General features: G+C 47.7%; 1 protein-coding gene across 5 annotated transcripts in view; it reads right to left on the bottom strand.

Moving 5' to 3' along the window:
* The window catches only part of TRAFD1 (TRAF-type zinc finger domain containing 1), a 282,334-nt gene that overhangs the window by 94,123 nt on the left and 162,517 nt on the right, over positions 1–25,694 (bottom strand). For 3 of the 5 annotated variants that reach the window (XR_014970449.1, XM_085633468.1, XM_085633469.1), the window contains exons 9-10: positions 24,795–24,921; positions 11,459–11,747 (exon numbers count right to left, since the gene is read on the bottom strand). Coding sequence is in view for 3 of the 5 variants with exons in the window: in XM_085633468.1 (XP_085489594.1) it covers positions 11,459–11,747; positions 24,795–24,921 (416 nt within the window). In the remaining 2 variants the exon portion in view is untranslated. The remainder of the gene's footprint in view (positions 1–11,458; positions 11,748–24,794; positions 24,922–25,694) is intronic. The other 2 variants (XR_014970450.1, XM_085633470.1) reach the window with 1 other exon arrangement.

Here is a 25,694-nt window from a genome sequence, read left to right as displayed (position 1 = left end):
ACGGTTATGACAGGGTATGGCATTCCGGTTTTGTGCGGGGATCCCGAGGGGTGGCCATTTTGCTCCGCAAGTCCTTCCCCTTTGTCCTGTCCCGGGTGCATTTGGACCCCCAAGGTATGGTAGTGGTGGTTTCTGGCAATCTGGAGGGGCGACCCCTTACCCTGATGTCCCTCTATGCGGCGCCATCCCTCTTGCAGTCGGCCCTCTCCCACGCGGCGGGTCTCCTCCCGACACTTCCGGCGGGCTCCCTCATTCTCGGCGGAGATTTCAACGCCGTCTACTCGCCTCCCCTGGACTCGACGGGCCCGGTCTCCCTGTCCCGCGTCGCCCGCGCAAAACAGCTCTCATCCTGGGCTGAAGCGCAGGGCCTCTGCGATGTCTGGCGGATCTGGCACCCACAGGCACGCCAATACACCCACACATCGGCGGCCCATCACTCCCATGCCCGGATCGACCTCATCTTTGTACCATCCACCGACTGCGCGGGGGTGCGAGATGTACGCATTCTTCCGAGGGGCCTTTCGGACCACTCGCCTGTGCTCCTCGCTCTTGGTCCCCCACCCCTCTCTGCCCGTCCAATGTGGCGTCTGAACGCCTGGTTCCTCCACGACAAGGCTTTCCGGAGGGCGGTCGGGGGCGAGATCGCCGACTACTACTCCCATAACGAGGGCTCTGTCACCTCCCCTGCCGTCTTGTGGGAGGCCGGCAAGGCGACTGTCCGGGGCGCCGCTAAGGGGCATCTGCAGCGCCAACGGCGGGCCCAATCCCAGAAGCTCGCGGAATGCGAAGCCCAAGCCGTGGAATTAGAGCGCGGTCTGGGGGAGTTGGACGATGCCGCCCGATCTCGTCGATTGGCCTTCCTCCGGGAAGAGATTCGCCTCCATTCCCTGGAGGCGGCGAAGATTCTATGGCGCTCCTCGGTGGCCCGGGTCTACGGGTGGGGAGACAAAAACGGCACTCTTCTCCACCGGCTGGCGACCTATGCCCGGGCGGGACGGATCATTCCGGCCATCGCGGACCCAGCGGGTGGTACTCACACAGCCTCGGTGGCGATAGCCCAGGCGTTCGCTGACTATTACTCCCAGCTATACCGCCGCAGGCCGTCCACGCTCTCCCTTGAGGAATTGCTGGGGACGACCGCGGTGACACTTACGCGGTTGCAGCCCGAGGTTTCCGAGACCCTTGATTCACCAATCGAGCTGCAAGAGATCGAGGAGGCCATAGGCCGCTTAGCACCTGGGAAGACCCCGGGACCCGACGGGTTCCCCCAGGAGTACTACGCTCACTATCGGGAGATGCTAGCCCCGAGGCTTCGGGACCTGTTTGCAGCCGTGGTGGACACGGGCTCGTTCCGGCCCGAGACGGACACGGCAACCATAGTTGCCCTCCCCAAGACTCAGCCTCCCTCGCGGTCCTGCTCTGACTATCGGCCGATATCCCTTATCAACACCGAACTCAAAATCTATGCTACGGTCCTAGCACAGCGGTTGCGCCAGTCGCTTGCCTCCTTGGTCCATCCGGATCAATGCGGCTTTATGCCGGAGCGGGGGACCAGACACTGCCTGCGGCGCCTGCATCTTGCGATGGCGCACCGCGGCCGCCTTTCTCCCTACCTGGCCCTCCTTCTGGTTGACTTTGAAAAGGCCTTCGACTCCGTGGGATGGGCGTACTTGGCCGACGTCCTGGAACGCATGGGTTTCGGCCCCCGGTTCCGTGCCATGGTAGCGGTCCTGTACGCGCACCCGCGGGCCCGGGTGTTGGTCAACGGGGCTCTCTCTCGCCCGTTTCCCATAGGTCGGGGGACGCGCCAGGGTTGTCCGCTCTCGCCCCTCCTTTTTGCGTTGGCCATGGAACCCCTGGCAATGCTGATTCGCGCGGATCCCGTTCTTCGCGGATGGGAATGGCCAGCTGTGGCCCCAGATAAGATTGCCCTATACGCGGACGATGTCCTCCTCTATCTTTCCGACCCAGCGACCTCGGGGCCCCGGGTCCGCCGGATCCTCCATCGGTTTGGCCAGGCGTCGGGTCTCCATCTGAACCCCAAAAAATCTGTTCTAGTCCCGCTACACCCGTCGCGGGAATGTTTCGACTGGCAATCGGATATTCCCCTCCGGAGACTCTCCTTTAAGTACCTGGGGATCTGGGTCACCCTCCTCCCGGAACTCTGCTGGGCACTCAATGTGGCTCCAGTAGTAAACAAAGCCAGATCAGATATGCTCCGGTGGCAGGCCCTCCCTTTGAATCCGCTAGGGAGAGTCGCCTTATATAAGATGATGATCCTCCCCAAGTTTCTTTACATGCTGCAGAACACTCCTTGCCCCTTTCCGCGCCCGTGGTTCCGGGACCTGGATAAGATGGTGACCAAATTCCTTTGGGGCGGTGGTCGACCTCGGCTGGCCTTGGACCGCTGCAGGGTCCCCTCCTACGACGGCGGCCTAAGCATGACCAACCTCTACCTCTACTATCTGGCCACCCAACTACTGGTGGTCCACGATTGGTTCTCAGGGGGCTGGGGCGACCCGGCTTATCGACTCGAGGTGAACTGCCTCGGGTTCACCTCCATCCAAAACATGCTCTACGGCACAACGATCCCCCTGTCGCTCCCCGGCGTCGTGCGGGCTCCCTTTCTCGCGTGGCGCGCGGCCTTGCGACACACCAGATGGTCGGGGACGTCCACGCAACTCACTCCGCTTTGGCACGGGACGTGGCTGCAGGAGGTGGTGGGACTCACGGGCTTTCGGCAGTGGGATCTTCTCGGTATCTCCTGTCTGGGCGATATATGGCGTGGAAGCCGCATGTGTTCTTTCCAGGAGCTTCGGACCCGCTTCTCGCTGCAGCCTTCTCAATTCTACCGCTACCTTCAATTGCGCCACGCGGTTCGGGCTCACGTCCCTCTAGATTCCAGACTGCCTTCCCATAGTCCGCCTGAGGCCCAGGTGATGTTGGGGTATCTTGGGAGGGGGGGCATATCCCGCATTTATAAATCCCTAATTAACAATACACCGGTGGATTGGAGCGGGCTAAAGCAGCGATGGGAGGCTTGGGTGGGACCCCTGGATGAGGCGGACTGGAGGGACGCCCTTATGGGCCCTCGGTCGCTTACCACCTCCGCGAGGCTGCGGCTTATCCAACTTTATTACCTCCACACTGCCTATTTGACCCCGGCCCGCCTGTATCGTGCGGGCCTCCGCGCGGACGCCTCTTGCACTCGCTGCGGGGAGGTTCCGGCAGATTTTTTCCACATGGTGTGGTCTTGCCCTCGTCTGGGGGACTACTGGGCAGCGATCGAGGCCGATCTAGCGGAGGTCCTGGGTTGGGAGGTCCCCCCACGAGCCTAGAATGGCCCTGCTGGGCATCATGGACGGGATGGACGGGTCCCGCAATGAGAAGTACTTCCTCACCACTGCCCTTATGGTGGCTAAAAGAGACATAGCGGTGGTGTGGTCACAGCCAGACCCGCCCAGAGTGGCTACCTGGAGTAGAGGGGTGGATTGGTGTGCAGCTCAGGAGCGGTCGCTATACGCTGCACGGGGCTGCCCAAAAAAATTTCGCAAGATATGGGGGAAATGGTTGGGGGGCCTGCTTTGAAGGGTGGGTGCGCAGGGGGGGGGGGGGGGGGACGGGGGATGGGAGGGGGCGGGAGGGTTTTTGCACTTGCCTGTTGATGCTTTCCTGATTGCAGATACTGATGCCTTGTTCACTGCACTGCTGTATATTATTCCTGATATTGTTCTTTATGCCGCAAAACACAATAAAAAGAAGTTTATCAAAAAAAAAAACAGGTAAGACATCAGAAAATAAAACGCGTTTGAAGGGGGCTCGAGACCGGATACCTCTAGCGCCGTGAGGGCAACGGCAGCTTCGTATTTGATCCCAGAAGGGCTCCAAGCAGGGAGCACATACCTGACAACAGACCCCCAGGTACGCCGTGAGGGCAACGGCTCCATCAAGAAACTTCAACTTCCAGGTTCCCCTGTCGGCGCTCGCAGGTGACGTCAGTGGCAGGCGTCACCTGCCTACATCTACGCTGCACACCTCCCGCAGGGTGAAGCCCGGGCCAAGGGCGGGCCCGTCCTTGCCCGAAGACCGGACAAGACTGGACTGGGCCACCCTCTTTACCTTTCAAGTAAGACTTTTCCGGTAACCCGAATGTAGGATCCTGCCATTTCCATGTGTCTAAGCATGTTTCTACACTTGTACTAGCCATTTGCCTGAGGCTTCATTGTTCTTTGTGCTCTGATTTGTAATTCAAGACAGCAATTATTTCCTAGGGTGCTCGCGTAGCATTTAGTTCTGATACACTGATTGTGTCTCCAATATTTGCTCGGGACATTGCTCTAGGCCGATATCTCCGACTTATTGACAGTCGGTCCTTTTTAACACTCTCTGTTTCACTTGCTGTTTGGAAACTGGTAAAGGAGCTATTTTGGTTGTGGGGTATATAGTGTTGATTTATTTTCGGGGCTGTGATGGGAAAGCGGAAAGCCACTGAACCCATGATCGGGAAGAAGAAATTAGCTAAAACGCAAAAACAGCTGCAAACAATTGCACACTGGCTGAGATTGACAACTTAATAGAAGAAGTGGAGATTATGTTGTCTAGTGACAAGGGGGTTAACAATAAGGGAAATAAAATCTCATCCTACTTTGGCAAAAGAGAGAAGGTGACACGAGCAAAGTCCCCTGACCCCATCGTCACAGTACATAGACCCTACCCCTCAACACAAACTCAATCTCAACCCTCAATTCCTCGACTCCCAAAGCAAAGTAGGGGGCCAATTATCAGGTCCTCCTCCGGCCCTGATAACATTGATAACATTGATAACACTGAAAATGTAGCCAGGCACTCAGATAGTTCTACATGTAGAGAGGTGACTAATGTCGAGTGCTCTAATAGATTTGCACCTCTGGGTGACAACCTAGAGCTTGATATCATGAACCTCGCGAGTAGCAATGATGGAACAACTTCAAAACACCCTGACGAGATAGGGGACCATTCTCAGGCACAGTCACAAACCAATTTGGTAACACTGGACACTTACAGCCCAGTGACAACCTTAAACCCCAAACTTTATGTACTCCAAGAGGAGGTTAGGACAATTAAAAAAAAAAAAATGCTTGAGGCCCTAACGTCTCAATTACCGAACTACGAGGGGGGTTTAATTCCTACCTCGGGAGAACCCGTTGAACCTGAAATAAAACTAGCAGGTACGACTAGGGGAAGCCAAATGACCAATCTACCGTCTCGAGTATCCAATAGCCACCCTGAGTACCAGAACTTAATGCAGTGCAAAATTCAAAGCACACACATACCTCCCCCGACCAAGCACGGTAGAGTACAGGATAATAATAATGAATACCTCAAAAAGCCTAATTCCCAACAACAGGCCAGACACACTCACGCAAACCTGAGAACTCCTCACACAGACAGACCCACACGATCTACCCAGGACCCCTGGAGGGGGGCAAGGGGCCTTGAGCAAGAGCACAATCGATATTTAGACCAGGCCAATTATCCTGCAACCAGGGAGGACCTGGAGTCATGTTGTGTATTTCTTACAAACGTCCCAAGATTGAAGGCGGGTAGCAGGGAAGATAAGGACTCCCTACTTAAAGCAGTTCACTGGATCAGAAAGGAAAGGCAGTGTCTATCTATAATAAGATCAGATTTAAAAATTGCGGAAAGGATCCAACAAGACAACGGTAATCTGGATGATATTAAGTTAACGTTTCACTCTAAAAATACCGCTGATAATTTAATAACTATGAATTTAAGATCCCACTCCTTTTTTAACTCCAGTATTGGCATTAGGCAGAAAAGAACTTGCCTAGCTAGCAGGGACATCGAACCTCCCACTAATGAGGGGCTTTCGAACCTTGAAGACCCAGACTGACTGACTCAGGAGTGGTTTCGTAGCCCATCGGAAAGAGTAATATCTTCTATAGTCTCGGCATCACAAACTGTACCCGTATCTCCCCCTGCACTCGAGAATGACATACATCATGATAAACCACATTCTGAGGGAGGATTAGGCACTACCCCAGAGGAAGTGGGAAGACTGGATAAGATCAATGAGACATCCCTGTGCTACACCCACCCAACACAACTAGTAGTAGGTCGCAATCACTCCAGCCATACTACTTCAAATTGTGTGAAGATGGTAAGTTGGAATATAGCCGGCCTTACCAGAAAGCTCCAGGAACCTGACTGGCACGAATACATAGATACTTTTGATCTTTGTTTATTTCAAGAAACGTGGGCCAGGGAACCGTTGTACAAGGCGGGCTATAGAACATTTAGTGTAGAGGCGCGGCAATCACCCAGAGGTAGACCAGCAGGAGGAATCCTTATCTGGGTTATAAATAGCATTAATGCTACAATAGGAATAATACCATCAGACACAGAGGATGTCCTGGGCCTAAGTTTTAAATTTAAAAATAACGTGAGGCTATTTTTATTTAACGTATACGTTAGGCCTAGAGATGACTCCAAAGAATCAATGATATTACAGCTGTTGGAAGAAGTCATAGACCCCTACTCCCCACTGGGCCTATCTTAATTGGCGGAGATTTTAATTGCTGTTACGAACCGCTGTCAGGCCTGAAAGAAATTTTTGAGGATGAAGACACTGCCCTGGGTATACCCCCCCTAGGAATTGTCAAATCCTCTAGAAGCTCTCCATCTGCTTTACAGCTATTGAACTTTACCATAGCAAATGGTTTGAGATCATGCAATGGTAGAACTTTTTCGGACCCCCTGGGATCCAACACTTTTTCGAGGGGGTCCGCGACATCCAGGATTGATTATATTATGGTAAGCTCGGCTTATTGGGCTTACGTAAAAGATTTTAAAATCGACGTTAGAAGAGAAAGTGACCACTTCCCACTCTGCCTATACCTTGCAGAAGAATCGTTCCAGAAACATCCAACGATCCATTTGGGATCTGGGAATGAAGTGATCCAGCCCATAGTGAGCAATAACAGAAGGGCAGTAAAATGGCCTTCTATTATGGGGAACATTGAATCACTTACTCACATATATAACAGTTTTAGTGACCTAGTGTCGTCGTATTTAGACGAACCTCCAGGGACCTCACTGATAACACAGACTCACTTAAAACTGGTAAAGAGAATTAAACCATACTTGACAAAACCTGGGCTTGTTAAGACAAAACACACCGCCAAGGCTGTGAAATCAAACCCTTGGTTTAGTAAAGATTGTGTTGAAAAAAAACAACTCCTAATGAAGGCACTCTATGCAAAGGACCCTCTGGCCATTAGAGAAGCGAGGACACTATATAATAGAACCCTGAACGCAGCTCACAGGAGTTGGGAAGACACAAGTTGGGGAGAACTGCTAATGGCAGCAAAAGTGGGCGACCAATCCTCATTTTGGCGGATTATCGCAAATGGTAAGAAACCAGGTATCCAAGCCCTCGATCATAATTTGGATCCAGGTACCTGGCACAGGCATTTCGCCCACTTGTATGCTTCCCTAGTCCCTACGACGAGTGGCCACAATAGCGACATCGGAAACCTCATGTCATCAACCACGATTGTTCCGTTGTCCTTTAGTATTGAAGACACTAGATTGGCTTTGGAAACTATTAAGCCCTCAAAAGCACCTGGTCCTGATAGAATACCAGGCGATCTTTTTAAACACACACCAGACGTGTGGGTACCATACATTAACCTGTTGAGCAACGCAATCGCAGGAGGGCAGCCAATCCCTGAATCCTGGAAGGGAGCGGAGATCGTCCCAATATACAAAAAGGGTGGCAGGGACGATCCCGCTAACTACAGACCTATCAGCTTGTTGGACATACTACAAAAGGTTTACGCGAAACAAATCCTGGAAAAGCTAAAAGATTGGATGTTTGTAAATAACATACTCTCCCCCTACCAAGCAGGTTTTAGGGAACGGACAAGCACCATAGACCAGGTGTTTCGTCTGATAGTAATAGCCTGGCTAACAGCTGGCCATTTATATGTGGCCTTTATAGACCTAAAGGCCGCTTTTGATTCAATCCCCAGAGATCTATTGTGGTCAAACTTACTGCAACAGGGAGTACCCAAAAATATCCTAATACAGTTGGTTAGGCTACATGAGAAGAACTTCGCAAGAGTACGTTGGGGCCAGGCGGGAGAACTCACCGAAGAAATACAAGTTAACAGAGGTGTGCGCCAGGGATGCGTCCTGGCGCCAACCCTCTTTCTCCTATGTGTCAATGACATGGTTGAGTTCCTGCAAAGATCTAACCATGATTCCCCGAAGCTGGGGGGGAATCATGTCTGTGCTCTTACCTTTGCCGACGACACAATACTAATTGTCACAAACACCAAAGGGCTTGCAAAACCTTTTGAATGCACTTAATGAATATTGCAATTCAAAGGGTTTGGAAATCAATCCCGCAAAGAACAAATATATGTCAATTAGACCCCACAAATGTTTTAACCACAACATTAAGTTGAACGGAATGAGTCTAGAGTGTGTCCCTAATTTCATTTACCTTGGTGTGAATATTGACTCCAAACTTTTATGAAACCCGCAGATTACAAAATCAAGAACAATTTTAATGCAAAATTCAGTCCCAATTTTAAAAAAACTGCATGCAACCACGTCAAAGGCCATCACCCCTATCCCTGGAAGTCTATAAGGCAAGGGCACAATCTGCTGCGCTGTACGGCTCAGAGCTATGGGGGGGGAGGGGGGGTTCCCTCGTGATTTTAACCAAGGGGGAAAAGAAGATCTTGAGGAGATTTGTTGCACTCCCACAAAATACACCATTGACCCCCCTCATGATGGATTTAGGCATAAAAGGTTTGGGCCACAGGGCTGTATGGATGTCCCTGTCTTACTGGATAAGAATCTGGACGACAGAGGAACTTCATATGTATAGACAATCACTAAGTGAACTTTTGGCCTTAGATACTAACCTTAGTTTTCCGTGGTTGACCCATATTCGTAAATGGCTGCTGGACTTGGGTCTGAGCAGATTCTGGGTAAACCCGAACCTGCTCACTCCTGACTCAAAACAGGAAATAATAAAAACTATCTATTGGAACTTCATCATGCACAATGTTGTTTTAAATTGTGACGCCGGCCCTCTTACCTCTCAATTTCTGACGTTTAAAATATACCCCAGTTTTGAACAATTTCTGGACGAGATCGAGCCTCAACTCGCCAAAGTACTGTACCTTAAATTTAGGTACGGCACTCTCCAGATTAAGTCTTTTACATCTAAATGGGGGTCTGCCCAGAGAGAGAGTGGGGAAATTGACGATAGGTGTTCCCAATGCAATATAGGAACGAAAGAGGATGTAGCACATGTTTTATTTTTTTGGCCTGCCTATAGAGCACCTAGAAATAAGTGGATAAAACCTCTGGGTAGGAAGTTATGTGTTGGAAAATATCTTGAAATGTTGCGTATCCTAAAAACCGACTCTTCAAAACTCATTGTATTTGGTACCAGCAGATTCTTATTGGCAGCTAATTATATTAGGATTAAAAAGGGACTTAAATTTTAAATCTATTTTAATTGTCAATTACGGGAAATTTCAACATATGTAATCATACTGTATTTAAAGTTTATGTTTGACTGTAAATACTTTTAGGGAAGTCACGTTCACACGTTTTTATATAAAAATCATAGTATTTTAAGATGAAGCACTTTGCACTTTATGGAAAATCAATCCTGGTTATATATGACTACCTTGACTAAGTAAGCAAGGAGTACCTTATATGCTAAAGCTGTCAAAAATGTATAGGTATGACATACCATGAGTGTCAGGGTAACTACTACGTTGCACTTATTGCTACCATTAGGTTTTAAATGTTGTAATGTGTATTTTTACGAGGGATCAGTTTTATATTTGTGAATAGATCTTATATATTTCTTGTTGGTATGTATGATGCTTTTATGATTCTGTGAATCGAATAAAGATCTATTGAATTGAATTGAAAATAAAACAATGATTAACAATGATTGCAGTGGATCGGTGGCGAATGATCCCAATTATGACAAGATGTTGCTTAAGCGGTGGTTACCGGAATATTCTGCTTTGCTGCCTATCTGGACTTCATTGAATGCATTTATGTCATGACAGGTCAGATCCTAGAACAAGGCGAGTCAATCAGAGATGGATAGTATTTTCTGGAAGACTAAGAAATAGAAGACTTGGAGGTGATGGACTTTAGAGCCTGATGCCTCTGAAGCCTGTGATGGAAGTGTGATGCAGGTCTAAGATTGGAGGACTAAAATGATCTGTGATTCTTGAATGAAGAGTGCAATTTTCTTCTTGGCGCTCTACCTGGAGAAGGAGGAACCTGTGTTTGTGGGTTCTCCGCTGATGGCAGTGGACAAGGCACTGGCACAGGAGTAGTCCGCATGGTTGCAAAAGACACACCATGTCACAATATGACAGACTGTGGAACCGGTTTAAGAGACCTGGTGGGGACCAGGCAACTGTCACTGGATGAAACCTTAGTAAAGGAAACTTCAGAAGATAACAAATTGGTGCCTGTGGCCCATTCACATTTACTCTATCCCCATTTTCTTTTCTTTATACAGAGTTTTATATAGCATGAACTTGACCCGAGGGTATTGGGCATCAGAGCTCTTTACACAAGCACCAGTTGCGCAACACGAGGACATTCATTTTTGTTAGGTATGGGGAGATTAAGTGATTTGCAGAGAATCACAGGATGTTTAGCGTTCTTGCGGAGACTCGTACCCGGTTCACCAGCTTCGAGGTTGACCGCCCTAGCCGTTAGGCCAACTCCTCTGCCATGAAGAGAAAAGACACTTACACTGATCTAGTGTACATGGAGGTTTACTCTATTCCCATGAGGAGAAAAGATCCTTACACCGAGATCTAGTGTACATGGAGGCACAGGACATGTGGTAAAGAGATCAGCACAGAAAACACTGAACAATGAATTATGAGGGACAGCAGAGCAAACGCCATTCTATCCACTGCCTGGAACTAATCATTCCATACACTACTTCTCTCTCAACTCTTGTCCCCACCACCCGCACCCTCCTAGAGTTGCAAGCCGACGGAATCTTACAAAGCTTTCTTTTGCCAAAGCACACTGCCACCTTCATTACTTCACCTTCCACGTAATCCTCCTCTTCCAACTAATACTTTATCAGAGGCTCCATCAAGTCCAGGTTGCTACATAATATTGGCATGGCTTATAATGAAGCCCTTTTAATTAGAATGGCTGGAGGCCTGAAAAGCAGAAGCGCCCAAGAATAACACTTGTAACATGGACAATACTGGCAGACTATTAATAGAAGCTGCTATGTACAGGGGTAACAAGACGATACTCCTATGAGATGGGCATGGTTTCAGATTTGCCCCATTTTATGTTGAAATCTCTTGGACTAAGCCAATCGATCAGGAACCGTTAAGATGCTTACTTAAGGAAATTACACTTAAAATTCAAAACAAACCTTGTCCTCCTAGGTGGAGATCGTCCTGAAAATTCTTGTATGAAGTTTTCACACTGGTTGTTTTTAGAAGAACGAGTCGCTGTGGTCTGTGTTGTGGATGACTTGCGTACATTACTTATGGGTACATCTCTATTGACATGGATCCTGTTCAACACATGGGCTCTGGACTGTTCTCTAACTCCTGAAGTGTTGGAAGGCCTGTGACTGCTTGTCCTGGTGGTGGGAAACTCATCTGCTGGATGGGTGAATAGGCTGCCCGGATCATTTAGAATGCTGTGTGTGACATCCCCTAGAGATATGGCAACATAAAAATGCAGCACATAACTTACAAGTTGATTAGCATTCAACAGGTGCTTCAGTCCTTTAGAAAACATTACTAATTAGACAATCTACTCCAATAAAATCGAACTTTCGCTGGCTGAAACATACATAAAGCTTACAAGAAGCTGTAAACAAAAGTTATATGAAAGTCATATAAAGCTAACCCTATAACTACCTCAAAGGTGCTTACTCAAGGAGTAACCATGTTAGGCTCACACTGACTTGGTTCAACCTCATCCAACTGCAAACAATTGCGGACATTCACCTAAAAGGACAAACTGCTTTCTGATATAGGCACCAGACTAAAGTAAGGTTCAAGGATTTCTGGGTGTTAAGTGCATTGCATTTAGAAGTGGTGACTTAACAATGGGGTGTCTTCTTACCTGCGATTGTCTAGTACAGATGAGAAAAAAAAAAGAAACGAATAGTTTACCTGTCGGTGTAGTTTTGCAGCTTGAAGATCTTTCTGGATTCACTATGCTGTGCATTATTCCACGATCTGGTGGTTGGGTCCGGATTCGTAGTCTTTCTTTTTTTTTTTTTGTAGCCCAGTTGGGCGTCGATGTCCCACCATTCGGTGCACCTCTCGTGACGTCGTCGTGCTTCCTGCGGAAGTCCCACCTTTGGGGTGCCATCTTTGGGTTCTTTTTTCCCTTTTAGGCGTTCTCTTAATTTTCCTTTTCCAATTTCCTTTAGTATTCCAATTATTCTGTTCTTCCTTGTCCTTCCACCTCTTTCTCCAACCTCATCTTCGTGGCGGAGGTGGGTGGGTTCGCTAGTGAATCCAGAAAGATCTTCAAGCTGCAAAACTACACCAACAGGTAAGAAACTATGCGTTTTGCAGCGTGAATCTTTCTGGATTCACTATGCTGTGCATAGACTTTGTAGCGGTTTGTTATCTTTGTGGCGGTGGGTGGTAGATGAGTGTTGGCTGTTGAATATGTGTTGAAGCACCTTCTGTCCTACTTGTGCTTCCTTGTTCATGTGAATGTCCACGCAATAGTGCTTAGTGAACGTGTGCACTGAAGCCCACGTTGCCGCCAGGCATATGTCTTGAATGGGCGTATTTGCCAGAAAGGAAATAGTTGCTCACTTCTTCCTTGTGGAGTGGGCTCGTGGCCCATCCGATAGCTCCTGCCCTGCCTGTTTGTGGCAGAATTGTATTGTCAGTGCAATCCATCGTGCAATGGTGGCTTTTGTCACGGGTCTACCCAGGAAACTATTTGCAAAGGAGACCAAGAGCTGCTTGGTCTTCCTGTGCTCTTTGGACCTCTCAATGTAGTGCATCATTGCCCTTCTAGCATCTAGTGTGTGCAGTGCCCTTTCTGCGCTTGTCGTGTGGTTTTGAAAGAAACTCGGTATCTGAATTGTCTGGTTCATATGGAATGCCGACACCACCTTAGGCATGAAGTGTGAGTCCGTTCTTAGAACCACCCTATCCTTGTGTATCCCGATGTAGGGCTCTTGCAGTGTCAGTGCTTGCAGCTCGCTCACTCTGCGCAGCGAGGTTATCGCTACCAGAAAGGCTGTTTTCATTGTCAGCATTTGCAGCGTGGCCTTGTGGATGGGCTCAAACGGCGCCTTCATAAGCTCGGTTAGGACCACGTTGAGGTTCCATGCCGGCGGCGGCATCCTCTTTGGTGGCGCAATTCTTTTCGCCCCCTCCAGGAACCTCTTAACTACCTGTGACGTAAAGAGGCTTCCTCCTCTCTCCCCTTGTGTGTAAGCTACGATTGCCGCTAGGTGTACCCTTAGGGAGGATGAGCATAGATTACTTTTTAGTAGGTGTGTGAGATATACAAGCACCGTTGACTCCGTTGTCATTTTATTCAGTAGTTTATTTCTGCTGCACCATATTGTGAACCTTTTCCATTTCTCCCCATAGCATTTTCGTGTTGTAGGTCTCCTTGCCTCCCGCAGCACTCGCATAGTGCTTGGAGGTAGGTTCAGGTGCGCAAACTAAGTCTTCAGGAGCCATGCCGCCAGGCTGAGGCTCTCTGGCTCTGGGTGCAGGACCTCTCCGTTCTGCATGGAGAGCAGGTCCTTTCTTCTTGTGAATTTGTGAGGAGTGCCTTGTGCCATTTCCACTATTTGAGAGAACCAGGTCTGCCTTGCCCACTGTGGTACCACTAGGATCAGTGTCATGTTGCTGGTCCTGCACTTGTCGAGCACCCTGTGTGACAGCGGTATCGGTGGAAAAGCGTAGGCAAATGTCTTTGACCAACTTATCCATAGGGCATTCCCTTGCGATTGCGGTTCTTGTTGTCTGGATGCGAAGTTTTGGCATTTTGCATTCAGGCGTGTTGCAAACAGGTCTATTGTCGGTGTTCCCCACCTTTGGAATAGCCTCTGAGTTTCCTGTCCATTGAGCTCCCACTCGTGGGATGCCGATGTCTGTCTACTGAGCCAGTCTGCCTCCACATTGTCCTTCCCTGGTAGGTATATGGCCAGCAGGTCTATCTTGAGTGGGATGGCCCATCTCCAAATCTCCTGTGCCAGAGTGGAAAGGGGGGAACGATTGTGTCCCTCCCTGCTTGTTGATATAGAACATGGTAGTAGTATTGTCCGTCTGTATCAACACTTTCTGGTTGTATAGCTGTTTCTGGAAGGCCTTCAGGGCTAGCAGGACAGTCTTCAATTCCAGGTAATTGATGTGTCTGACCGCATCTGCCGGAGTCCACAGACCCCTCACCCTGAGTTTGTTCATGTGTGCTCCCCATCCTATTTGTGATGCGTCCGTGGTGATTGTCACAGTTGGGTTTGGTGGTTTCAAGGTCTTTCCTGTAGTTAAGTTCTCCCTGTTCCACCAGGTTATCTCCTCCTGCACTGCGTGCGTAACAACCACTAGATCCTCCCAACTCCCGCTTGCTTGTGACCATTGCTGTTGCAGCCATTCTTGGAATGGTCTCATGTGAAGCCGTACATTGGGGACTAGGTGGATGCATGATGCCATCATCCCCATGATCTTGCTCACTGTTCTCACTGTCAGAACTCGCCCCTTCTAGACACGCGTCTCGTTCAGCAGGGCTATTGTTCTTCTGTCGCTGGGCATCACCGTTCCGTCTATGGTGTTGAACTTCGCCCCCAGGAAGACCTTCACCTGTTCTGGTTCTATCGATGACTTCCCCCAGTGTATCGAGAACCCCAGGTATGTTGGTGTTCTTGTCACCCGTTCTGCGTGCTCCTCGCACTTGTCGCGAGTGCTTGCTTTGACTAGCCAGTCGTCTAGGTAAGGATACACATGAATCCCTTCCCTTCGTAGGTACGCTGCTACTGCTGCAAGGCATTTTGTGAAAACCCTTGGGGCGGACTTTAGACCGAATGCCAGGGTGGTAAACTGATAATGATCCTGGTTGACGTTGAACATTAACAGGTTTTTGTGCCGTCTGTTCATTGGGATGTGCAGGTAGGCGTTCTTGAGATCCACGGTGGACATGAAGTCTCCGCCTCGCATTTGGGGTAGCACTTCTTGTAGTGATGTCATCTTGAATTTTTGGGTCTTTATGAATTTGTTTAGGAATCTTAGGTCCAGGATGGGTCTTAGTGATTCGTCCACCTTTGGTACAAGGAAGTAGTTTGAGTACACTCCCTTGTTCCTTTCTCTGCATGGCACTGGTTCTATGGCCCTCTTTCAGTAGTTGAAGTGTCTCCTCCCTGACTTGAGCGAGCTCTTGACCCGAGCACTGTCTTCTCTTTGGTTTCTTGTTTGGAGGCCTTTTCTCTAACTCTATGCAGTATCCGTGCTGTATGACGTTGAGAACCCATTTGTCTGAGGTTATTTGTTGCCATTGTTGTAGGTAGAGGCCCAGTCTTCCGCCCACCGGTGTTGCATGTTCACAGGCGCTTGTTTTGTGTCACCCCCTTGGTGTTCTTAAATTGCGCTTCACCCTCCGGGGTATGCTGGGGTGAGCGTCCTTTTCTGTGTGTAGTCACTTAGATGAGGGTTGGTTTCCCCCTCTCCTCCTTTGGCCACGTCAGTTTCCTCTCCCTCGAAAGGACTGGCCTCGGGGCCGGTACTGCCATTTCTGCTTCTGCTGTCCCTGCTGGCTGTGACTGTCACCCTGCTGCCATTGCTGGAATGTCTGGTGCGACGTACCCTGCTGGCTTCCTCCCCTTCCGTAGGGTCTCCGATTTGGGGTGCCTCTTCGCATCCCTCTGAATTGCAGGGCCCCCATGGATCTTGCGGTCTCATTTTCCTTTTTCAGTTGGGTGAGCTTCTCGTCCACAGTTTCCCCGAACAGCGTTTCACCGTTGAAAGGGGTGTTCTGGACTTCCTGCTTGAATCCAGAAATTCTGAGCCAAGCCTGTCTCCTTTCAGTGATCCCTATGGCCATCAGTCTGCTCGAAGATTCTGCCCCGTCCAATGCTGTCTTGAAGCATGACTTGGCGATATTCTTCCCTTCCTCCACTAGATGGGAAGCCCTTTGACGGTACTCTTCTGGGATATGCTTGACTAGTTCCCCCATCTCATCCCAGTGCTGGTACTGGTGTCTGTTCAGTAGCGCGTTTGAGTTTGCCATGCGCCAGTGCATTGCGGCGTTTCTTTCTACCTTCCTTCCAGTGAGGTCCAGCCTTCTGCTCTCCTTATCAGGAGGTGGGTCCGAGGTCGCCGGCACATTGGCTCTTTTCCTGGCCGTGGAAGCAATGATGGAATCGGCAGTGACCGATCCCTTGATGTAAGGAGGATCCTGCGAGGAGTGCTTGTACTTCTTTTCCGTTCTGGGTGTGATGGACCGGCATGTTCCCGGGTCCTTAAACGCCTCCTTCCCTTGGTTCATCACGCTTTGGAGCATGGGGAGGAAATGGCTCCTCGTCTGGATGGGGAGCAGAGTTGCGAGTAGAAAGTCTGCTTTCGGCTTCTCCTCGTCCAATTTCACACCAAAGGCTGCTGCAGCTCTCTTGACGACCATGTTGTAAGCCCCGATGTCGTCAGGCGGCGAAGGCCTCGAAGGATACGACTCCACGGGCTCTTCAGGGTTTTCGGTGTCGATGTCCTGCCATTCCAGCTCCTGAGTCGTCGACGGCGCCGAGCCGTAGAACGACTGCTGATCCTCTTCATCATCTTCTCCCTCATAGTAGGGGCCTTCTTCCTCCTCTTCAGGACCTCTCGACTGCTCTTCGGCGTCGAAATCTCCCTGTTCCTCGATCTCAATGACATCCGTCGACGGGACCGTTGGGATTTTGAATTGTTTCATTCTTTCGTCGAACTCCTTCTTCCTCTGAAGGATGCTCTCCATCTCCGCCTCGAGCCTTCTCTTTTTCTTTTCCATGCTTGAGATGTGCTCGGCATCGACTGCAGGTCTCTTCGACGGAGCTTGCGTCGACGCAGCCTTGTCTTTCGTTGCCAAACGTCCCACCTCGTGGGTCTGTTTCGACGAACTCTGTCTCTCGGCGGTCTTCGGCACCTGGGAGTCCTTCTCGAAGGATCCGCTCGGCCTTTTGTCCTTTGAACCACTGGCGGACGTCGAAATTTTCGGCGCCGGTGTTTCCTTCGAGGACTGACTCATTTTTTCGAGAGTCGCCATCCGATTTTCGGGGCCCTTTTGGTGGTTTTGTACTCGACGTGTCTCTTACCTAGTCAGGTGTTTTCTTATCGGTCTCTGCGACCGTGAAGACATCAGGTCCCTCGGCGATGTCTTCATCGTCAGTGGAGAGGCCCAGATCGTACAGTGACGGGGCCTTACCCTTGCCTTCCATGCTGAAGTTGGCTCTCCTCTGACGTTCTCTCACCCGGAGAGTCTTCGGCGCGAAAGCGGAACAGGCGTTGCAGTCCTTGCTCTCGTGGTCGAACGGCAGGCAAAGGTTGCAGACCGGATGTTGGTCCTTCTGCGCGTACTTGTGGTGGCAGTTAGGGCAGAACTTAAATGGTGTCTTGTCCATTGCGCTCAGAGCCTCTGAGTGCGCATTTTCCTATGTGCGTCGAAGAATTTCGAGGATCCCCTCCTTCGTCGTCCCGGCTGTAATAACTTTCTCTGTAGTCTTCTAAAAGCTCTCCTTCAATGAAACTCGCGTATTTTCCTTCTCCCTTCGTCTAAAACTCTGGAGCTTCTCGATGACGATCCAGACCCAACGGCGGAAATAAGAATCTGAAGATGGCGCCCCGAAGGTGGGACTTCCGCAGGAAGCACGACGACGTCACGAGAGGTGCACCAAATGGTGGGACGTCGACGGCCACCTGGGCTACAAAAAAATAAACAAAAAATAAAAACAAAAGAAAGACTACGAATCCGGACCCAACCACCAGATCACGGAATAATGCACAGCATAGTGAATCCAGAAAGATTCACGCTGCAAAACTAATGTTTATGATGACCGATCAGAAGGCAGATCATCACAGACCTCATCACTCTTCTACTGCCTTCTAAAGCGGTCTCATATCAGTGCTGCCATTTAAAGTACTAAAAGGAACAATCTTATCTACTTAGGCGTTTGTCTCAAGTTACCTATTATGTTCCCTTTCACAATAAGGGTCTACAAAGACTCTTATTTGGACAAGGTATTCAGATCGGACTAATTTTCACATTGAAAATAAGACAACCTAGATGCTTGGTGTGGACTTTACCACACAGCTACTGCTTTCTTTTTTTGCTCACCTGAAGTACAATTGGTACTTTCTCAACCGAAATCCCCAACATAAGTAAGAATATAAAAGCTGGTGTGCAACTTGGAAAACTCACCAACACAACTCGTATAATACATTTCAAACAGCCAAACATGCAGTCATTTTGAGTGAATGAAAAACACAAACCGAACTTGTCCTCTAACAGGAAAAACCATGGAGAACAAACAGCATTCCAATAGAAGCAGAGTTAAAAGGCCTCCAATAGAGTTTTAAAGAAAATTGACCCTCTGGAACAGCATTTTGAGGGCAAGCAAGCGTCAATAAAGTTTAGTTCGATCAGACTGCTTACATTTCATAAAACCTAAAATCATGTACGTGTATACGCCCACTATCTGTCTGCTTTGAGGATTCAGGCAGAAGTTTTGCAAATGTGTTAAAGCTTGGAAAATGTAGTTTGAACATACAGAAGCGATCAGGCGAAATACCCATCTCTACTGACGCAACGGTCAAGGCAATAGTGCTTCATGAATATGTGCATTGATGCCCATGTAGCAGCCGGACAGATATCCAAGACTATATGTTTAACACAAAGACCAACCTATTACACCCACCAGGGTAAACATACTGTAAGAAACAATGGTCCCTTAGGAACAAAAGTGGTTTGCATCTGTATATAAATCACCGTCACGTTTTGTTTACTCACAGCCTTGTATGCACTATTGTCACAAAGAATGTTAATTGTATTATGTACCTACATAAAGTAGTTGTTTAAAAGAAAATATATACACTCAAATTAATGAGAGGCCCAGTTGTTTTAAGTATAACTATTTATCGATTTAGGAAAGTCCAAACTGAACAAGGTTACAGATGATTCAAACAGAACAGTTACCTTTTAAATCTAGTCCTAGGGGACCATAGTTTATCGATATCCAGCAGAGGCTCTGCATCTTTCAGGTGGCCGCCTATTCACGAATGCATAGCAGATTTTAACAAAGAGGACTATCCACCTAGAGTTGCTTCTTTTCTGCACTGCTTCCTTTTTCATTGCTCTCGAAAAGACCACAAAGAGTGGTGCATTCACTCGATGGTCTGAGATCAAAACTATCTGTCTCTCCTCCTACTCTTTAGAGGGGCTGGCGGTGCAAAGAATGTCAGAAAGGTGACATCCTGACCAACATGAAAAGGTGGCACTACTTTCTATAGGAATGCAGCTTGAGTCCTTAACACTAGTTTGTCTAGAAAAAGGTTGCATAAAAGGTGCCTGAACTTAAAGTGCCTATATCTCACTTATGCGAGGAGCTGACATTATTGCAACCAAAAAGACAGATTTTATGGTCAAAAGGTGCAGCTGGTAACTGTGTATTTGCTCAAAAGAGGTTCATCTCAAAAAAGTGAAAGCATGATTAAAGTCTTGCTGTGGCATCACAAAGGTCTTTGGTGGAATCCGGTTGTAAAGCTTTAAGAAACCTCATCACAAGAGGTTATTTGAACACAGGAGGCTGACCAGGCAACCACAAAAAACTGAGGATCCAACAAGTAGCCTTTAACAGTGCCCCAAGCAAGTCTTAACTGGTCCAAAGATCAAACAAACAAAACTTCTGTTAATCTGCCTGCAATAGGTCCATCTGGAGTTTGCTGCACCAAGCCAAAAACTTGTCCCAGTGCCAGACGTACACAGACTTTGCGGAAGAGCACCTCGATGACAAGTTAACATCAACAACCTCGGAAGGATCATCAAATGGAATCAACCGCCACTGTGTAATCTCCACACATGGAAGTGCAGGCTGCGCAGACCCAGGTGCAAGACCCTGCCCTGCTTCTCCAACAGAAGATCCTCCTGAAGCAGCAGCATGACCAGAGGACAGATGCTCATGCCCAGGAATTCCAGTTAATGACTTGTGCCCAGATATTCCTGACCTTTTTCAGAATTCAAGGTATAGAAGGCAGGGGCTAAAAGGCATACAGGAGTCCCAAGCTTCAACCCAGGTGGAATGAGTCCCCGAGACAGAGCCTTCTTTTGCAAATGTGTTGACAATGTGCACTCTCAGCGAGGTGAAGAGATTGAGCCAGGGTTCTCTTCATTGATTTAACGACACCCTGCTACACCTTTGGATTTAACTGCCATTTGTGATTCACTAAACGTTGGAGGATGCATTTAACCACAGTGGCATTTAGACTTTGTTTTGATGGTTGGCAAGAAGGCTTTCAATATCAAGTCAATCACCTATAACTCTTACAGACTGATGAGGAGTGTTTCCACTAAAGTCCATTGTCCTCCAATACCCACTTCCCCTGGATAGCCACCCCAACGGAGCAGTGAGATATCCGTCGTCTCCATGAGCCCTGGGTGAGGTAAGAAGAGGGGCCTGCCACAGGCCTCATCACGAACAAGCAGCTACCACTCAGATCTTTTGCAGTCTCTCCTGAAACCTGAAGAGAATCAAACCGGTTCACTAGGTGCGGTGCCCACTGGTACTTCAAATCCCACTGCAAAGTCTGCATGTGCCATCTGGCATTTTCGACCAGCAGGATGCAGTAGCTGAATAGTCCCAAGAACCGAACAGTAATTTTCGATTAGATCCAGGACAGAGGCTAAAACACTGGGATCAATTCTCGGAGGTCCTGAACGCTCCCCTTCAGGGGAAAGGCAGGAAATCACACCTTATCCAGAATGACTCAGATGAACAGGAGTATCTGCAAAGGAGTCAGGTGTTGCGTTGGCACATTGGAAATGAACCCCAACGATCTTAGTAAGTTCACCATTTTCAAGTGTTATGTTATAATAACTTGTATAGTGCACTAATCAACTGTTCGGATATCCAGGCGCTTTTGCAGGTGGCAAGTCTGCTGTCTCTTAAGAGCAGTAAGTCGAAGAGCCAAGTCTTCAACTTCTACCAGAACTCGAGAAGCGGTGAAGAGGCTCTGATGGGATGAAGTAGGTCATTCAATGTATTGGGACAATGTAAGCGTAGCCTACAGCACATTTTTGTGCATGTGAAGTATATGTGCTAGTGGGAGTCCGATTGAACGAAGGTGCCTGGGAGGTCGGTAGAAGTGTATGTAGCTGTTGTGCAGTGCTTTGTAAGTGTGTGTGAGTAGGCTGCATGGATGACATTTGTGCATGGGGAGCCAGTGAAGTTCCTTGAAGTGTGGGGTGATGTAGGTGTGTCGCGGTAGAGTAGAGTCTAATTGTGGGGTTTCGGATGGTTTGGATCCTGTTCAGGAGCCGTTTAGAGGTTACTGCGTAGAGTGTGTTGTCGTAGTCAAATCTGCTGGTTATCAGAGCCTGTATGATCAACTTTCCTAGTGTTCTTCGGTAGCCTTTTGAAGATTTTTTAGCAGCACCCTCAGGGTGTAGAAGCAGGTGGAGCGCACCCAGTTTACTTAGGCTGTCACGTTGAACTTGTCGTCCAGGATGATTCCTAAGTTTCTGGCAAGGGTGGTGGGTGAAGGTGAAGAGCAGAGGTCTGCCCGCCAGTAGGTGGAATCCCAAGCAGAGGATTTTCTTCTGAAGTCACCACTTCTGTTTTGTCTGTGTGGAGCTTGAGGCAGTTGGCTCTCATACAGTTGGCAACCCTGTTCATGTAGGTGGCAAAGTTGCTTTCTGTCATGGTTGTCTTGTCCAACAGGAAGCATATCAATTGGATAAAGTCTGCGTAAAATGTATGTTGATGTTATGTGGTCGAATGAGGTCTGCCAGTGAGGTCATGGTAGATGTTGAATAAGGTCGGACTGAAAGATGATCCTATGGGGACTCCACAGATAAGGTTCAAGGCTTCTGACATGTATGGTGGCAAGTTAACTTTGTGTTCTTCATGTGAGGAAGGGGAAGATCCAATTGACTGTGGATCCTTGGATACCTGTTTCATGTAGTCATCTGACTAGGGTAGAGAGGGAGACAGTGTTGAAAGCCGCCAAGAGGTTGAGCAGTATGAGGGCCACTGTTTCTCCACAGTGGAGGATCATCTTGATGTTCGTTGCTGCCAGAAGGGCAGTCTCAGTACTGTGGCTGGACCGAAAACCTGACTGCGTGGTATCTAGGAGATGGTGTGTGTTGAGGCAGTGGGAGAGTTATTGTGGATGGCTTTCTTGATAACCTTCGCTGGGGAGGGTAAAACAGCAGTAGTTTGCTAGCTGGGTGGGGTCTGCCGGGGATTTCTTTAGCAGTGCGTTGATCATCACACTCTTCCAGGCATCCGGGAATTGTTGCGGTGGTAAAGGAGTTGTTCAGGATGCAGGTTAGAACTTAAATGATTGGTGAGGTGCCCTGTTGGACCTGGTCATTTTTGCAGGGTTTTTCATGCTCTCATTTTTTCTGACCCGCTTTTGTTGGCTTTAGGACTCTGGGGTACTTTAGCAGTCAGGCCAGTGCTGCACTGCCCGACTGGTTCCACAAGGGGCTCTCTGCAGAGATGTTTTTCAGAGTAGCTGAGGAGACCAATTTTCCGACTCAAAAGGTATGTAAAGTAGACTGGCCAAAAAGTTATAGGGAGATGGAGCGAATTAAAATTAACTAAAGACACATAGAAGAACCTTTCCTTAATGATAGGGAATCTTTGAGATTAAAAACACTCTCAACCTCAAGGGGTATTAATGTTCCCAAAGGTCTGAAACAACGGTCAACACGTTTCTTGCCTCATATAGCCCTCTACAGCATCAGTTCCTCAGGACCACAGTGTTTGCCTAAGCTCCGCGAGGGGTTTCCGTATTCAGTATGTGAAAAAACACCCTTTCTGGATGTCAACCACCCTTACGTACTCTGAGATGCCAGCTGATGGTCGCCCTATTCAGGAGACTACATTAGTGCCACATCAGACCCGAATCCTCATATGGAAACAGGGCCCCCTGGAAGCCCATGGTATTTCGGACCCCAACAACTTTGAGAGTGACTGATGCTAGTTTTTTTTCGTCTACCAATTTGCCATGGTACTGGGTCTCAGAGTGCATGTAATCTACAATATTACAGTCTGCTATTCTATGAGGAGCTCCATTGATTTCTGCTCCTGTTTAAGTGCTGCAAATAGCAGATATTACAATTACCCAATATAATGGTACTGATTTTACAGACCTCAGCATGGTGAAAGGATGAGCTGGTTTTTACTGCATACAAATTCATAACCTGCTGTTCACTGCAAGTTTCAGTAGCAAATGCTCACATCACTAAGCCATCCTGTATGCCTGCTACACAGAGAAGGGCATGAGATCAATATCCACTATCAATAGCTCAAGGAGTTGAGTTGCTAGTCTAAAGTCTTTTTCGAAATGAGGCGTTTAACACTTCAAAGTAGACTCAATTGAGGTGTTCAATACTTCAAATTAGCCTCAACTGGTACTGAGCCCTTTTAGCTAATGCATTTATGAAGGATTGGAGATTTAGGTATTTTGTGCATTGTACAAACTGCAGAGTGTGTTCTAGTACAAAAGGATTGTTGGAACAGTTTGTTGGGGAACTGAATAACTTGGAGGAACAATTAATTCTAGACAGGATTTAGTTTAAAGTGGCGATGAGGCACTCACACTTGAATTTCACTTGGACTCTGAACTAGGAATAAAATGTAATTTGGTGAGTAGAAGGTGTCTTCTAGTGTGAGCCAGTTTGCTTTCACATCCTGCTGCCAACCACCACTAATACGTTTTACTATGGGGAATGGATTTGGCACTATCCAGTTTGTCCACAATGGGCTAAAATGGCAACCCCTGCAGCAAATTCTGCCTAAATAGTGGCTTGCCGCTCAAATTTCCTCTATCTTCACCTCTTTGAACCCATCTTACCACCCCATGCTCACGGTCATCCAATAGTTGTCAATGCCTGGGCCCTCCTGACCACCTCTACTAAAGAGATGGAAGTTTCCATGGCCACGCATCTATGTGCCACCCTCTCTAGTCCCACCATATACTATTTTTATTTTATTTATTTTTTTAACTCCATGGAGAAAGCCTATACTAAACTAACATGCACCCACTCCACATCGGAGTGGTTGGGTAGTTCAATTTACTATATCAAGGTTAATTTGCCACCCAACCTTTGCCACGGATACCTACCAAATTTCACTGCTCTTTGCAAGTTTGAAATGTAATGTCTTTTGCTATACAGCACTTTTGGGAATTGTGTTCAAAACACCAAAAGTAGGACAGAAGGGATATTCATAAATATCCAATCTAAGGGTTTTATTTCAGAAGCAAATTTACAAGACTGGTCCACAACAGGAGGCTGTGGAGAAAGCAAAAGAGATGATGGGGGCCAGAGAAATACTTATGATAAACTGTAAAGAATTTTAAAAAAAATAAAAAGTGGTATCATATTACTGGTTCATCACCAAGCTCTTTTTGTCCAATTTTGGAGGCCATATTAGAAGGCCACAACTGAAGGAAAACCGCTTCTCCACAGCGTTGAAAATATTTCACTACAGAAAAATGTAAAACCACAATACATGTAAGTAAGATATCCAATACCTTGATGCCGCATCCGTCGCTGAGGGGATTTGTTTTTTTCCAGATTATCCTTTTTAGGCAGCAACGCTGGAGGTTCCCATGATCGCACTGTGGGCTCTGTAGTGCATGGGCGTAAATCACACTGGTCCTTTGAAAGAGGAAAACAGTTCAAAGGCGATTTATGAAACATACTTCTACATCCGCAAGTTATCAATATTTGACATTTCTCACTTGTTTGAGTGAACTATTCACCTCCCAATTGTTTTCAGAACTACTTGTATAACATCAGCAATATAAGGCATAATACCTCAAATATCTCTGGCTTGGTACACACCGAGCTTCATATGCTTGCTTAGGGTGAGCTATTCTAATTCAAAGTGGACCAAACAGTGAATTATATCACAACTGTTTCCAACCCCAACCAACTACAAAACATTGTGAAGCAGAACTTGGTAAAGAGAACCAGATTTTTCTTTTCAGTGAATGTTACTTTTACCTGATATTTTCCACAAATATCCTTAGTCTTTTTTTCAGTATTAAAGTCCAGAAAGATCAAGGAAGTTTTCTGGTCCATGTGGCAAAAGCTTTTGCAAACAGTTGATTTTAATTCAAACATATTATGCAAGGGAAGACTCATTCCATTTTCAAGAGGAGGAGAGTTAAGATGAAGACTGAAGTAACAGCTTCTTAGAATTCAAGCCCAAAGCAACTATTCTGTGTATGCAATCAGAAGATACCCTTGGCTAGATTTAAAAGAAGTAGTTTATTCATATAATAAAACTTTGGCAGGCCAAGCATAGCTGGAGAAGGTCAGAGCCATCTTTTTTTTTCCACCCTGCTTTGTGCACTATATTTCTCTCTCTGAATGACATTTTGGAACAGGTTTGTGAATGAATGATTGTATCTGTATAGTAATTTAAT

This window comes from Triturus cristatus, chromosome 11 (genome assembly GCF_964204655.1).
Source record: "Triturus cristatus chromosome 11, aTriCri1.1, whole genome shotgun sequence".
Classification (NCBI taxonomy): Eukaryota; Metazoa; Chordata; class Amphibia; order Caudata; family Salamandridae; genus Triturus; species Triturus cristatus.
This window is presented reverse-complemented; position numbering and strand designations above follow the sequence as displayed.